This window comes from Amblyraja radiata, chromosome 25 (genome assembly GCF_010909765.2).
Source record: "Amblyraja radiata isolate CabotCenter1 chromosome 25, sAmbRad1.1.pri, whole genome shotgun sequence".
Classification (NCBI taxonomy): Eukaryota; Metazoa; Chordata; class Chondrichthyes; order Rajiformes; family Rajidae; genus Amblyraja; species Amblyraja radiata.
Genome location: NC_045980.1, coordinates 27,112,681 through 27,129,139, shown reverse-complemented (window position 1 = coordinate 27,129,139; position 16,459 = coordinate 27,112,681). Strand labels below are relative to the sequence as shown.

The following is a 16,459-nucleotide window of genomic DNA, read 5'->3' as shown; positions in this document are numbered from 1 at the left end:
CTTTAGGATGGGTCTATTTATATTTTTAATGCCATCAACGCAGCTGAGAGGGAAAATGTGAGGGGAAAAAAGGCTGTTAACATTGAAACACAATTAGATGACAAGAGCAGAGAAGCAATTTAGGGGCTATTTTTTGCATGGTGGGTTATTAGAACGTGGAATGAGAGCAGAAAGATCTTCAGCATGAGTGAAAATAGATACATTGACATTTTCAGAGTAGCCATTCTCCAGAAAAGTGAAAACTTATCACCTCTGTAAAGATGCCAGGTAAAATCCTATGTTAGAAGGAACTGCAGATGTTGGTTTACACCAAAGATAGACACAAAATGTTGGAGTAACTCAGCGGGACAGGCAGCGTCTCTGGATACAAGGAATGGGTGACGTTTAGGGTCGAGGTCCTTCTTCAGTATGTTTCCTAGTTTTTGTTTGTTCCAAGTTCTTGGAAAAATCTGGAACTTGCAGATTTTTCATGTATGTATGATAACTAGAACTGGAGTATTTTAGGATGGTGCCTGTTGAAGTCAAGCCTGTCATTGCATTTAAGAGGAGGAGGAATAAGTACTTTTATGGTAAAATAGGTACAGAGACTTTGGATTACAGTGGATAACTACAGGCGAGTAATTAGCTCTAGCATTAGTGAAGTTAGAATTGCTTACTATTGTATTTAATTTTTTTTAAATCAATGAACATATAGACATGCATAATTAACACTTTTTTCCCCTTGGTTGTGTAGGGTCACCAAGAGGAGATCTCGCCTTCAGTTGGAATCACCAGCTCTCCCCAGGTACAGCTTTGAATGTCATGTATCCATGAGAGAACTGAGATTTTCTGACCATTAAAATTATTTGTTTTTTATTTCTAGAGTGGTGACAATTCACTGCTTCTTCCCGGCACTGTTCTCCATCTAAACTTTTGCTGCTCTGTCCTCTCTCTCCATTCATGTCCATTATGGGGAGAAGGCAGTAGAATGGGGTTCGGAGAGAGAGATAGATCAGACACGATTGAATGGTGGAGTAGTCTTGATGGGCCGAATGACCTAATTCTGCTCCTATCACTTATGACCTAATCCCACAACTAAGATTTTCTGTCTATTTGAGTCGATTAAATTTTCTTAATTCCCCCTCCCCCCCACAAAAAATATATTTAAACGGTCACTGTTGTCTCCACCCTAGCGAGACAATAACTGCAGCTGCAGGATCATAAAAAGCTACTTAATTAATTTCTTTAGTCAGAATTTTAAGTCTGATTTATACCCTTCAATATTCAGGGCATTTGTATCTTAAATAACTGCTGAAAGGAAGCTAATTAAAAGTAGTTCCAATCCAAAAGTGAAATCGAGCAGAAATTAGTTAATTCCAGGGTTAAAGTCTTAGGATGTTCTGGTTTAAAATTGAGGCTTGCTGTTCCATACAGATTGAAATTCTTTGGCTGTGATTTTAAGCCACACCTTGCCAGTAGATGTGCAGGATGAATAAATAATGACCTTGGTGCAGTTTGTTTGGAAGGAGCGGCAGTATTCAGATTAAATCACTGATTCATTCTTCTAAATTAATTTCTTAATTTAAGAGTAAAAAATAACTTGAAATATCATTTTTACAGTACTTGGCAGAAGCTGGATGTTACTAGTTCTCTAAAGTAGCAACACTAAACTGTAGCCAATTTAGTGTTGTGGTTTGTTTTTAGTTCTCACGGTTTATATTCAAGATCTGAAGATCATTATTACCTTTCCCATTGCTGAGTATCAGATGTTCCTTATTTCAGCCACAGCAGCAGACTTACTCCACAAATGTGAAAAGTTCCTTCTCTCAAGATTCCATCAGTCCTCCTGCTCCACGTTCTTCTGAGGAAGACCATGTTTACAGGTACTCACCGGGGCAAGTTGCTCTTTTAGATGGGGTGGCAGAGAGTAATTTCCTTTGATGTAACTCTTCAGTGAGTGAATAAGTGCTTAATTCAGATGAATCATATTGTAGGTGGAATAATGATTATGGTCTCTTCTCCAAGGAAGATACAAACATGACCCACCATCATAAGTAAAATTATGGTATTTGGTATTATGGTATCTTGAGGCTGCTCTCTTTGTTAACGCAATAGACTGATTTTCTTGAACAAGTAGTGGTTGTTTGAATGAATGAATGTGATAATTTATGACTGCCTTGAAAGAAGTTTCATTGACAGCTGAACAAAGACTGCCTTTTTAAACTGAGTGACGGTGACAGCTAAAACAGATCCTTTCCCAGATAATGTCTCCTAAAATGGAGCTGAGTACATAATGGATGAGCAGTCGGTCTTTATAGATTTGTCGATAGCCTCCGTCTCGTAAATGGAAATATTTATCATACTACTTTACGAACATTGCCTTGCTCAATTTCTAACGTTAAACATATTGTACCATTTGTAAATAATTACTGACTGACCATATGAGGTTATTAAAATGTTCTTATCAATGCAGCTGTGTAGCCTTAACTTCCATTTATTTGACAGGAACAATGTAATAAAATTCTAAAGTGATCTGCTGAGGATAGTAAGAAGACAATGTGTCATTAGCAAATTAGCAGGGGTGATTAAAGGCACAGTTGGATAAGGTTTTGTGTTTTTCGTTTTGAAGAGCAGGATTGACAACTGTCAGGATTGAAAATCCTGAGGTCAACCATGGGACTGGGGAAAATGCACAGGACAGTCTGCACATTAGAGCAGAAGGAAGGTGTAAATACAATGCAATGATACACAACCCAGTAAGACATTGGTTTTACTCATGGTTGCCTTTGATATTCGAAGATTGCTGGTTAGTAAATGATATCTTCATTGTTTAAGGTTAAGGGACATTCATCCTCACCAAGAACAATAGTTGCCCTCCTTTCAATGTCATCAGTAACCATGTGTTGATTTTATGAAGGTAGACAAAAATCCTGGAGAAACTCAGCGGGTGAGGCAGCATCTATGGAGCGAAGGAAATAGGCAACGTTTCAGGTCAAAACCTTTCTTCAGACTGATGTGAGGGTGGGGAGGGGCGGGAAGAAGAAAGGAAGAGGTGGAGCCAGTGGGCTGAGGGAGAGCTGAGAAGGGGAGGAGAAAGTAGGGACTACCTGAAATTAGAGGTCAATGTTCATACTGCTGGGGTGCAAACTGCCCAAGCGAAATATGAGGTTGTTTTTATGAAGTTGTTTTAAAACAGTGCATGATTGTGTGCCTGATGGAAGTGTGATGTCTGGGTTTAGTGGACAAATGATAATGTCTGGGTTTAGTGGACAAATTACAGTCAATATTAATCTCTGTTATGTTTACTAATGATGATGGCATAGTTGGACAGTGTTAATGTTTAAGTGAGGTATCCACCGCTGCTAGGTGTGGTTCAAACGGCTGAGCTTTTTGATAACAATGTGCTCTTATTCTGCCACATCTGCAGCTTCCCCAATAAAACAAAGTCCTCAGAACCTTCACCGATCGTCATGACGGCCTCACTCGGCAGTAATCTCTCTGAATTGGATCGTCTCTTGTTGGAACTGAATGAGGTGCAACACAATCCATCTAGCAGCTTTGCAACAGGCAAGTACTTCATATAACACGGTCTTCCACAAAACAGAATCCAATTCTTTCCAAAAACCATGTTTTAATGCAGTAGGAAAGGAAGTAATTTTTTTCATTTGCATTTTCTCCATTCCTCTAAACTAAGAATGGAGAGAGTGCAGATTTAAAAGGCCACTTTTAGAATTTAACAGGTACATTTATATTCTTGTGTGATTTACTTGTGGGACTGAACCTTCTGAAATCCATGAGGAATTGAAATAAATGTTCGAAAATTTAGTGTAGCCCCCAGTCTGTGTTTGGATTTAATCTCGTTATTTGTTTTTGGGCATTGCTGAAGCAATATGGATCTAAAACTTATAAGATAATATTTCTGAAATGAACATGTCAACACATCAGATTTGTTTTCTTCCTTGCTTATCCTCCTCATGTGAAAGGGATAGGTCAGATAGCTGGTTTCCAGAATTCTCCCAGTGCTGAACAGATTTAATGACTGAATGAAACATAAAAGCTATCAAAAAGGAAATGTCTTGCTTCAGATTGAAATTTCCTCTCAAACAGAGCAGAAGTTGACATGTGAGTAACTGAGTTGATGAGGATCTACACTTTTACACACTGCATCAGAAAACTAGTTTTTTTCCACCAGTGTCCTGCTCTGCATTTGGGAGTTTAAAAAAAAATATATATATTCCCTTCCACTATGTGGGTGTCGTTGGTTGAATCAGTGTTTCAAGCTCATGCTGGAGCCAAGAGGCTTGCTGGACCACTGCAGAGGGCAATTAAGAGTCAAGCATCTTTGTTGGTCTGGAGTGACATGTAGATGAGATTAGGCCAGGGCAGGAGATGTCTCTGTGGGGCATACAGCAATCTGGTGTCCGTTGGCCATCATTACAAGCTTTTTAATATTGATTAATTATCTATTTTTTCCCCAGGTGTATGGTGGGATTTGAGCTCATGGCTTTGGATCTGGATACTAGACCAGGAGCTTATCTATAGTCAATCTTAATAGAAAATTGCACTCGATATTTTTCCCTTGCTGGCCGCTTGACTTGAAATTATATTCTTTGTTTAAAATTAATCCATTACTGAAAACATTTTAACATCTACCTTGCCACACTCCTTAGGATGTTATATGTTTTAATAACATCACTTCTCATTCTTCTAAACTCCGAAGAATACAAGCCCAACATGTTTGTTGATGGAAATCCCTTCACCCCAGGAATTACCTGGTGATTTCTTTTGAATTGCCTCTAATCCCATTGCAGCATTTCGTTTGTAAGGGGCCAACACTGTGGATAGAATTCTGAAATTCTATATAATTGCAACAAAATCTTCCAATTTCTGAATTCCAAACCCCCTGCATTAAGTCCAATGTACCATTTGATAAGCGACCTGCTCCATCTGCAAGTTCCTGTGTTACATGACAAATAAGCAAGAACTCCAAGGGGAATAACTGAATTATGATTAACGGAGCATTGGTAAATTTTGATTCAAAAATGTAAAGTATTCAAACTTTTTTTTGTGACGAACCTCACTGCTGTCCTTCCTCAGATGAGTCCAACCGCAGCCCCCATTCTGCTCCTGGCAGTGGCTCCCAGTACACAGGTCAAGAAAATGGAACTCAGATGGGGAAAAAAGTGCCTCCCCCAACGAAAGAAAAACCGAAAAGAAATGGAGGCCGAGGAATTGACGATGTACGGCCAAGTGTGGAAAGCTTATTAGATGAACTGGAGAGCTCAGTTCCCAGTCCAAGGTATGCACGTGTTGCTATTTTAATCAATTCTTGCATGTGGTGTCAGTAGTCAGCACGTCAGTAGTCAGCAGAATCAGGACTGTTCTCTAATGCTGAAAAATAATAATTTGCCACGTACATAGCTTTGCTTGTCATTCTGTAATTTTCCTTCTGGCCAATAACTGCAATCAATGGGATTGCATATGATTTTTCAGATATGCGGTATTTGATGATAGTGTGTGTGCACTTTCGGGCCCGAGTCTCTGGTGCTGTGGGGGGCGGCTCTGCTGACGGTTCTCAGAGGCCAATTGGGCTGCAGGTCTGCGCATTTTTGTAGTGGGATGGGGGCATGGCCCAACATTCGGGGGAAAACCATGCTGTTCAAATGTCTTTGTGTTCAAAATGTGGGAGGAAAGATAGAAGCACTGTTGTAGTTCTAACCTACACACAGTGGTAGTTTTAACCTACACACCCGGGTGTGTAGCATAGAACTAGTGCATTGGAGATCACTGCTAGAACCACTGCTGTAGTTCTATAATACACACTGAATTGTTCCTAGTGTGTAGGATAGAGTTAATATACGGGGTGATTGCTGGTCGCCGTTGACTCAGTGTTTCCATTCTGTATCTCTAAGCTAAAATAGATCACAAAACACTATTGAAATGTATAATTCTCCAAAGTATTCAAAATGCTTTTATTAGTACAGTAATAAGGACAGTAGAAGAAACAGAGGAGCATCAATGTACAGCACCTGTATCTCTACAACTATACTAAACCAAGGATCGCTCCATCCACCTAGTGGTCACTGCGTGAAACAAAGAACTGGGTCCACCACAAAGAACTGGGTCCACCAACTGGGTCCGCTATAACCATATCTCATTGAAAAGTTATGATATCCTCATTACAACTTGCCTCAGGAGCAAATGTATGGGTAAATCTCGCACTGTTATGACTTGAAATGTATCAGCGCTACAGGACTTGTTTGTGAACTTTAATTTTAAAGTAGTTACATTCTAAATTTGATTGTGGGCATTGAACTCTGTTTCGAGTGTTTTGTGGTTTGTTGCAGTCCTGTGTAATGCTGACCAGTTTGGTCTCCTTTTCAGTCCTGCATCTGCTGCGTCTCCAGTGTGTGGGCTTACCTCTCAGCGCAGTACTCCAAACCAACAACAGGCGCGCATATCTGCATCCTCAGCAACTCGTGAACTTGATGAATTAATGGAATCACTCTCTGAGTTCAAGGTTCACGGCAATGTGAGTGCAATCAGATTTTTGCCTTTTTCTGAGCCCATTAATTGAAATCACGAGCCCGATGAAAGCATTTGCCTCATTGGCCACTCCTGTGAATTTATCTATGCTGCTAAGGTGGTGTAACAAGCAGGAAATGCTTCTTGTCAAAGAAATGGAAAAGTGGTCAGGAAAATAATCTTGGAGAAAATATCTGAAATTAGTCTTGTGTGGTTATTTACTGAAGCAAAGTGTTACTAAAATACCATACGAAAAATGCACCATCTAGATCTCCCTGTTGGAAAATAGTCAGGAATATTTTACCTTGCTATGAAGAGAATATGTTGGAAGCAGAAGCTTCATACAATTACTCATTGTGTTATATCTGGAGTTCGCATTGGAAAAGTAGTCAATGTATTGGGTTTTGGTTACTATCTTTATATCAGTGCTTTTCAAGATTACTATCTGGCTTGAAATCAGATGAACTATTAAAAGTATTTGTATGGGAAATTGTGCTGTACTTTTTGTACAGATCACTTTTTTAGATAACGGGGGTAACACAGGTGAGCAAATAGTATAGAGGGATACCAATAATGCAAATACAGATTGGATGGAAAATGCATATCAAGAGGTGTAAACTTGAGGTGAGATAAATATACTTGTGACATTGGAGTTGTGTGTTGTAGCATGGGATGTGAGCTGTGGGGAAAACAGACATACAGTGATCATGTATGAGATATTGATTAACCACATGTTATTGCCAGTTTGGATGGAATGGGATAGCGTTGGGTGTTGGAGGAATGAATACGTGAGAGTAGCTGAGAATCCTGTGCAGGATGGATGATGAATATTAGAGAAATTTGGTTGTTGGTCAGGCAAGGCAAGGATATTGAATAATAAGATAAATGGCATTGGTATGAAACTGAAATAAATAATATAAATCTTTATTTATTTCCTACCTTATTTGTTTTTATCATTTTTTCTATTCTTTCTGTCACTTTCCCTTCCTCAATTTAGGCTGGTACTATAAGTCCTATAAGTTTTGAATCAGATGAAAAGCAGAAAACATCTACTCCAAATACTCTGCTAGTGTCTGTTTTTACCCAATCTCCCATATCTCCACCAACATCTCAGATGCTCTTATCTGTGCCTTACAATTCCCAGATTATTCCTAAAGGTACAGGCTTGCCCTCTCCACTACCAAGAACCCCCAGTCCTCTGGAACTGCTGCACATTGACGAAGAGCCTGGTACAGCACAACCATATCTATCTGCATTATCTAACCTTGCAAATTCATCACTTCACCATCCAGTGGTGCATCCATCTGTCAATGTAAATTCAAAACTAGACACCAATGTTCCTCTGGCAGGAATGTCACCCTATTTTAAATCTCCAGAGCCATATTTCACCATGCACAGGGACGTGCAGAAAACTGGAAATAAAAAAGAATCTATTGACAGTGAAATGCTGTCAAATGCTTTAAATACCGCAAAAAAAGATTCTAAATCCACACTGACCTCAAGTCGTGAATTGGAGGATGTTGATAAATCCCTGATTACAGACTTTTCTGGGATCAATGAAGCCTTAGATAAGCTGCTGTCCTTTTACCCTGAGGCTGAGCTAGTTGAGCACCTGGACACCAAGCAACATGTCCTTGAATCGAAAGTGGCATCTGTGGAGAAACCATCAGTGTGTTTTCCTACGACAGAGCTTTCCTCCTTGCAATTGGAAACAAATGAGAAACAGAATATTAAACAAGCAGCCAAGCCTCGGGGAGAAAATTCAACAGAATTATCTAGTCCGAAGAAGATGCATGAAAAAGCAGCGCAACTAACAACACAGCAGCAGCAAGAACAAGGCAGGGAAATGGCAGTGGAACAAAATAAAGTGAACAGTTGTTACAAGTATCATCAAACAAACGAGAAAGCAGAAGAAGAGAAGTTTGATCTGCCTCCAGTTCAAATACTCACAGTGGAACGGATTTCTGCCTCTCGTCAGGCAGGCAGAAAGCTTGAATGTTGAATGTTTTGTAGAGATTTGCTGCATGAACACCTTTGCATGGTCAGGAGAGCAATAAATACTACGTTTAAAATACTGTTGCCAGCTTCATACATCTAACAATACCCATTTTAATGGCATTATTGGTAGATATTTTGTGGAAGTTGCGGTGTGATGAACACTGAAGTGATTGCAGTACTTTCTAATCTCATTAATAACGCAAAGTCTCTTGACACTGACACTTTTATATATTCTTGGCACCAGGACATATGGTTCAAAAGGCGGAAAAAGCATTTCTCAGTGCAAGTTAAATTATTTGGCACCATTTGACTGTAATTATGCACTTTATGGGAAGCAGGCAAATAATAAACCTTGTATAATGCACAAGATCTGACCTCAGGAGGCCCATTGACATCATGCCAGAGATCACTTTGATATGCCATTGGCTCCACTCAAATTGCATCTTTTGGATTTGTTTCCAAGCCAGTATGTTGTGGATAACATCCTAGCCTTTAACAGGATTTGATTAGAAGGGTAAAACACAAAGTGCTGGAGGAGTTCAGTGGGTCAGGCAGCACCTACGGAGGGAATGGACAGACGGCGTTTTGGGTCAGGAACTTCTTCAGACCTTTCTTGATTAGAAGGGTTGTCATTATATTAAGAGAATTGGAAGAGTTACACCATAAGAGCCTTTTTGCCTGGGCCTTAATACCTTCATAGCTGCCTCACGTTTATGTGCATTAACACAAAAAAATGTGCACCTTTTTGTGACACTTGTACAGCATCGTACATGGAAATTTTCCAATTTAACTTGAGACTGCATGATAACTGATTTGTTGAGTGAAATTACTGCATGTGAAAGGTGTATCGGTGTAAGTGCTTCTTGTTTGCTCTCAGATCTGTGGTTTCACTATGCAATCTTCCCTGTGGTGCAGATGAAATCTCTTATTAAGAGGACAAAGCATTCTATGAACGTGCACCCGATGTACCGTGAGGACCTACCACGCCGAACGTTTGGACCTGTCATATTTAACAAAAACGTGTCACAAGATAGACTTATTGAAGAGCTGCACAGCAAGCTAGGAATTGAGAAGAAGGAGCCAAAGAATAAAAAAGTAGATGACTGGCTGACAGAGGGGTTGATCATCACCTCAATGCCTGTCAGGAAACATCAGGAAGGAGGTCATATTGTTGAGAAGGTAGCTAGGGGAAAGCATGAACTGTTGTTACAAAGAATTGCATGAAGATTTGATGCAAAAAGAAAACCTATCTTAATAACTACGGCATGGATTGTTTAACACTTTTTTATGAATCTGATCTTTAGGTTCAGTTGGCAATGCTCTAGCTTGAACAGGAATGAGCCCATTGCAATTGAGCTGAGATAATGGCTACTATGTGATTATTTGCTTCAGAAAGATAGAAAGTAGAGAATGTTGTGCTTGATTTGATGGTAATCGTGCTGTGTCTTTGTAGCTACACTTGGATTGTGTAGTTGTGCTCACCCATGGATGTATGTAGACTGCAGTTGGGGCGAATTGCAGATGTTTCTCGTCACTATGTGCTACTCATTGCTCTCACGAGTTTAAGTTTCTCATTTTGCAATAGTGCATAACAAGTTTTGGAGCATGTTTTTAGGGGATTGTGACACTTTGTGATATTTTGTGGGTTTGCTTAAAGGTTGTCCAGTTTATTTGTATTGTTGCGTGGTCTGCATGCATATCTCAATTATTTTGTTATTTTGGAGACATTAGCTCTGCGTAATTGTTTGCAGCTAATGTCCACATATTGGATATATGTGGCATTAAATTGGTGATTATGCATCCATCATTTTCCATAGCAATAATTAGATTTTACGTTTTGTTCTGTCAATCTATGACATGCCAAGGTTTTGCCATTGGCTGGAAAGCTAAAACTAACCTTTGTTTGCAAATGACGCAGCTAAATGGTCCGTAAGAACTGACTGCCCTTGCGCTATCAATTATAACTTGTGTTTGAAGATTGCAGTAAGCTTTAAGATTTCTCTGATTGTACATTGCACATTCCTTGAGTGTTGCTGAGCTATGATTCCCCCCCCCCCCCCCCATCAAACCGTTTGCCCAAAAGCTTAAAGCATGATGCACTTTGGCCTGTATAAATTTTTTAAAATCCCTTAAATATGTTAGCTTCTTAAAACTAAAGCTGCTGTATGTTTCTCTCCAGATAATAATCACTCCAGAACCTCCTTCTTCAAAGGGTTCTACTCCATCACCCTGTCCTCCTTCACCCTCTCCCCCTATAAAACAGTGCCATGAACAAAAAAAAAATGGACTGATAGAAGTCACGCTCACACCACCTCCACCTGAGCGTTTCCCACCCTCACTTGCTGTACCTTCTCCACCTCCCCTTCCTGTGCCTTTCCCACCTCCTCTCCCCGGACCTTCCCCAGCCCCTCTCTCTAAGCCTTCTCTGCCGCCTCTCCCTGAGCCTTCCCTCCCTCCTCCCTCTCTACCTTCCCCACCACCTCTACTTCTGCCCTCCTCATCAACTGCTTCCTCCCCATTATCTTCCATTCGCCTAGGATCTCATTCTGCACCTCGGTGGAATATTTCATCTGATAAAAATGAAAAACTGCCCGTCCTTCCAACAGCAGTTCTTGCCCCTGTGACCCCATTAGAATACACTTCGCTCCGAGAACACCATCCACGTTCCTCCTCTCTACCTGTCGTACCTCTGCCATCTCTATCTGCATCTCCCAGAGTCATGATGTCAATAGCTTGTCAAACCGATGGTGAAGTCTGTGATGAAGGCACTCAACTTGTTCGATCACAGGCATGGAGTATTCTATCTTTAATATTTATAATTTTTGAAATCTATTTCATTTATAAAATAATCCTGAAGTTTCATCTTCACTTTCATATCCTTTGTGTACTTTGTGCAGTTTGGAACTGCATAATCTTTTTTAATAAGAAAATACTTGTAAGTATCCTGACATGTAAAATTGTTGCAGAAGGACATTTCTCTATGTTTAACTATAATTGCAGCATGAAACTATTGACCTATTTTGATGTTCACTTGTTGGCAGGAAATTTACATATTGCTTATGTGTAAAAGGGAGCTGGCTGCTTTCAGTCTAAATATGCCAATAAAGAATATAGTTATATATATTTTTGAAGGTCAGAATAGAATTTGCTTGAGTTGGATTCCTTGATTGCCCAATAAATTGCATCGTATTACATAGTAATATACTCGCAACAATGAGAGGCCCAGGCTGATTCTTGAGTTTCTGATTTACATCTATATATTAGATTCAAATGTTAGTCAACTTTGAAGTTATTTCACTAGGTATTCATTTAAGATGTTACATGAAGGTACATATTGGCTCTAATAATCTTTAACTACAAGTGTCAGTTAGTAAAGGCACAGCTGCTGGTAGTTATCAGATATAAGGATCAATATAATCATTTTTTAATAACACATTTTTATGTTTGCCATTCCTGAGGAAAAAAGTACCCAGCATCTGAAATTAATGATTTTGTGCATGGAACAATTACATTAAAAAATTGTTAAATGCATTAAATACACTTAGTAGGGTACACTTAGTATTATTTTGTTTGATTTAAAATTACATTATCAAGCTATTTGTTTTATCAAGTACTTTCCTCACAATTTAACTGCTGCATGTTGATATTTAATACTGTAGATTTCTGTAAATGGGCGCATAGTTTTCTTCTTAAAAGATCATATGTCTGTTTGTACACAGAAGTTGCGCGTTTGTTGCAATTTCCATTTTCTCTTGAGGTATGTGCGGTGCTTATCCGTCTTTCAAGAAGTCAGGTACTCATTGTTCTCTGCATGCTGCTTCAGTTGTCAAACTAGAGTCAGCGATTAGTACAGTAATAGCTGTACTATTACTTAATTTCTTGGAAGTGGACCTTGTACAGTACAGAACTTAATTTCTTGGATGTGGACCTGGCGATCAATAGAATGGACCATTCGCAGTCTCAAATCTTTCTTCATTCATTCTGTTTATTGCTTGAAAACCATAATCTTTCCTATTTAATATTAAAAATGAACTTGAAATGGAACGTGCTTCAAGTTTTGGAAGCCTGTATATGCCATAGAATGCCCTTGCAGATTTATCTGCAAAAAGATGCAATGCAGATGTTGCTTGGAATGAAGATTACAATGGTTACTGATTTGTTTTGAGTTACTATATCATAACTACCTACACAATCAAATAAGTATCAAAAATAAGTAATTACATGTGCAGGAAAGACCTGCAGTTGCTGGTTTAAATTGAAGATAGACAGAAATGCTGGAGTAACTCAGCAGGACAGGCAGCATCTCTGGAGAGAAGAAATGGGTGACGTTTCTGGTCGAGACCAATCTTCAGTCGCTCCAGCCTAAAAAAGGGCGCGACCCGAAATCACCCATTCTTTCTTTCCAGAGATGCTGCCTGTCCCGCTGAGTTATTCCAGCATTTTGTGTCTAAGTCATTACATGATAATTTGGTACATCTAGGTAATAGTCTGGGAGACCACTCATTGATTAAATAATTCTGAAGGGCAGAGGGAAAGAGGTGATCAAATTCCTAAGAGCAGCAAGTATTGGATGCAGATTTTTTACAGTTTTATCCGATGCATGAAGTTGTTATTTTGGGTTTTGTTTTGTATTTATATATTATACTTGAATTATTGAAAGATATTGAGAAAATTATATTGCTTTTCTTGTAGGTTGATTTGAGATCAGCCAGAAATTAAATGTGTACTACTTCAGAAGCTATGGTAATTTTTTTACCAACAGCAAAAAATCCGTAAAAGATTTAAAGGTAAATTAATGTTAACTTTGAAGTATCATATTGGTTGCATCAAATTAGTTGAAAGCTTTTGAATATTATTGGGGGAAAGGGAATGATTAGGAATGGAATGAGTAGCAACCTGTGTGAATGACAAATTTCAAATGAGCAGAGGTTAGAAGATTAAAGTTGGGAAAGATGGTGGTAGCTGAGTAGGAGAAGTAGGATGTACAAAACCTAACAAGAAGATGAGAATTTGATCATTATATTGTGGGGTTTGTTTCTTTCTGATTCCAGCCACAGTAAGAATGAACCATGTTGAATTATGTACACTGCTTGGTATTTAATTCTCTGTGAATCAAATTTGTGTGTTTTAAGTACCGAACTGGCAAAGTCATCAGCATGGAACAAACTCGGTCTTAAGTTCCATTTCAGTGAGGTCACGTGACTGTACAGCTGGTGGTTGGACATATAGCCCACGAGTGCTAATGACATGTCTGTTCAACCAAAGGATTTATCATTAAAATGTGCTGAATGTTAACCGGTGTGGGATGCTCGTTAATTTATCCGTCGTAAGCCCAAGCAAAGAGAATGCCGTTTTTAAAAATGTTAGGGCAGAACTTTGTCACTAACTGCAATTGGAAATGTTAAATACTACCACCAAAGAACTAATTACCTTTACTTTGACAATCTTGGGTAACATATAAAAACTAATTTTCAGTTAATTCGGAGCTACATGGGAGTATGTTATACAATTTCCTTGTATTGTAGATAGTCTCGACCCGAAACGTCACACATTCCTTCTCTCCAGATATGCTGCCTGTTACTCCAGTTTTTTGTATCTATCTTCAGTTTAAACCAGCATCTGCAGTTCCTTCTTACACATTCCTTGTATTATAGATGTGCTCCTGTTCCCTTCAATATGTTTTGCATGTTTGATTTTTTTTTTACTCTACCTGTTTCTATACTTTTCTCAAACTTTTTTTCATTCTGTTTATTACATTTGTCTCTCCTGTTGAATTATTTTTAGCCAATCAGCCCAGGTCGTGCTACCAAACTGCTGGGTTCCTCATTGCATAAAGGCGATCATCTGGGACTGGTAGATCCATTTGCCCTTCCCCCACTGCCGTGCCCACTCCCTCCTTCATTTTATGGACAACAACAAAAACTAAAAGCAAATGTGTGTATATGAATGAACCAATCTTTCAAATTGAAACAGTAAATGAAAGCTGTTATCCACATAGTTTAATATTTCATATGTTCTCTACGATTGCCTTTTTTATGTAATAGACTGATAATAACAGTAATTACATAAGTGTGGTGTAATAATCTGTCAATTTTCTTTGTTCTCAATTGTTAATACTGTGTGATTTTAGGAGAAAAAAAATTGGGTTCGATATTTGGATGTCAAGTAAATGAATCACAATTAAGTTTTTATTATTTTGCCCTGCAGTAATCTCATTACAAGTATTTTGTTTGGTTGCAGTAGGATAGCTTGAATTTTTCTATTATATAATAGTTTCTTAATTTATTTCTAACAAAATGAAGCAAAACAAAGAAAGCAGGAGTAAACCAAGGCAGCCTGTCAAACCTACTCCACCATTTAATGAGGTCAGCATCTGACCTTTACCCTCAATTCCACTTTGCTGTCCCATTCTCTCAATATTCAATTCTCCCAGTAGACCAGAAATATTTTTACCCCTTGAATGTACATAATAATTTGGCATCCACAACTCTCTAGAGCAGAGAATTACAAAGATGTGCAGCCCTTTGAGAATCAACACCGTAACTCTGAGGTTGCACAAATTGGTTCTGAAGTACCCTCACCATGAGAACATCCCCACAATTCCTATCCTAAATAGTTTCCTCAGAATCATTTGTTTTATGAAATCGCTGCTTATTCTTCTAGCAAGCAAAATAACCCCAGATTTCTCTGAACACCAACATTTAATAAGCTTGCACACTTAAATAATACCATACTTTTTCATTCATATTACCAAAGTGCGTTACTTCACACGGGCACATGTTCACTCCATTTGCCATTATTCTGCCTGGTCACTTGCCTATCTATATTCCTTTTGAAAACTGGGTAATTCCTCAAAGTGAAAAATTCCAATTGTTTATTTAAGATATAGCTCTGGCGGGTGATTCCCGAGGCTTCATAACTATCCAAAGCTCGCAAGCTTGAAGATACCCTCCCTAACTTTACCCTGAATCCTGCAAGCCCCATATAATCTTGTAAATGATACCATGAATACCCATTGGAAACTCAACTAAAGGGCATTCACTGATTGCTCTTTATTTATCCTGCTGGTTACATTCTCAAATAAATTGAATGAATATATAAAATATTATTTATCCTTCATAAAAACATGTGCTTTTAGAAGTACTTTGTTATTACTACTTAAAAGATAGATTCCAGTATTTGCTCATCAACTGGTTTTAATTAACTAGCATCTAGTTCCATATTTTATCTCTCCCACTCATGAATAGCATTGTTACATTTGTTGTTATCCCTCTGCTGTAATCTTTTCAGAATGCTTGGAATATTGGAAGATTACAATCAGTGTGTCCATAATTTCTACAGTTCTTTTTTGTTTTGAAGCAGTGTCCAGAGAACGCATCAGGTCCAGAGGATTTGTCAGGCTTTAGTGCTTCATCATTGCTTCTTATCTTTGCTGATGTGAATTAATTTAAGTTCATAACTCCCTTTTGTCTTTGACTACGTATGATTAATAGTATGATTTTGATGTCTCCCACTGTGAAGGCAGACCCAAGATTTGTTTAAATCTCAGCCATTTCCTTATTCCCCATTATTAATTTCCCTAACCAATCAATTTGACTTTGCCATTCTCTTATTTTTTATGTTGAAGCTCTTACAATCTGTTTTTGTAGTTCTTGCCACTTCGTTTTCTTCCTCTTAATTTATGTTGTGGCAATTTTTCTTTTATTGGTTTCCAAGATTCACCCTCTCCTCGGGTCAATTACTTGAACCTAGAACAGCATGGGAACATGTCCCCCAGTCCATGATGTCTCTGCCGAATGTGATGTCAAATTAAGTAATCCCTTATGCCTGCACATGATCTATATCACTCCTTTCCCTGCACATTCATGCCTAAAAACTTCTTAAATGTCACTTCTAGCTACTTCCATCACCAATCCTGGCAGGGCATTCCTGGCACCTGCCACTTTCTGTGTAAAAC

At 38.6% G+C, this 16,459-nt stretch overlaps 1 protein-coding gene across 7 annotated transcripts in view; it reads left to right on the top strand.

The window, feature by feature from the left end:
* Positions 1–16,459, top strand: part of pxn (paxillin) — a 132,014-nt gene that overhangs the window by 102,747 nt on the left and 12,808 nt on the right. For 3 of the 7 annotated variants that reach the window (XM_033043581.1, XM_033043582.1, XM_033043583.1), the window contains exons 3-11: positions 734–784; positions 1,762–1,862; positions 3,407–3,546; positions 5,077–5,278; positions 6,364–6,511; positions 7,502–8,482; positions 9,418–9,681; positions 10,682–11,290; positions 14,287–14,436. In XM_033043581.1, the coding sequence (XP_032899472.1) occupies positions 734–784; positions 1,762–1,862; positions 3,407–3,546; positions 5,077–5,278; positions 6,364–6,511; positions 7,502–8,482; positions 9,418–9,681; positions 10,682–11,290; positions 14,287–14,436 (2,646 nt within the window). The remainder of the gene's footprint in view (positions 1–733; positions 785–1,761; positions 1,863–3,406; positions 3,547–5,076; positions 5,279–6,363; positions 6,512–7,501; positions 8,483–9,417; positions 9,682–10,681; positions 11,291–14,286; positions 14,437–16,459) is intronic. The other 4 variants (XM_033043586.1, XM_033043587.1, XM_033043584.1 and 1 more) reach the window with 3 other exon arrangements.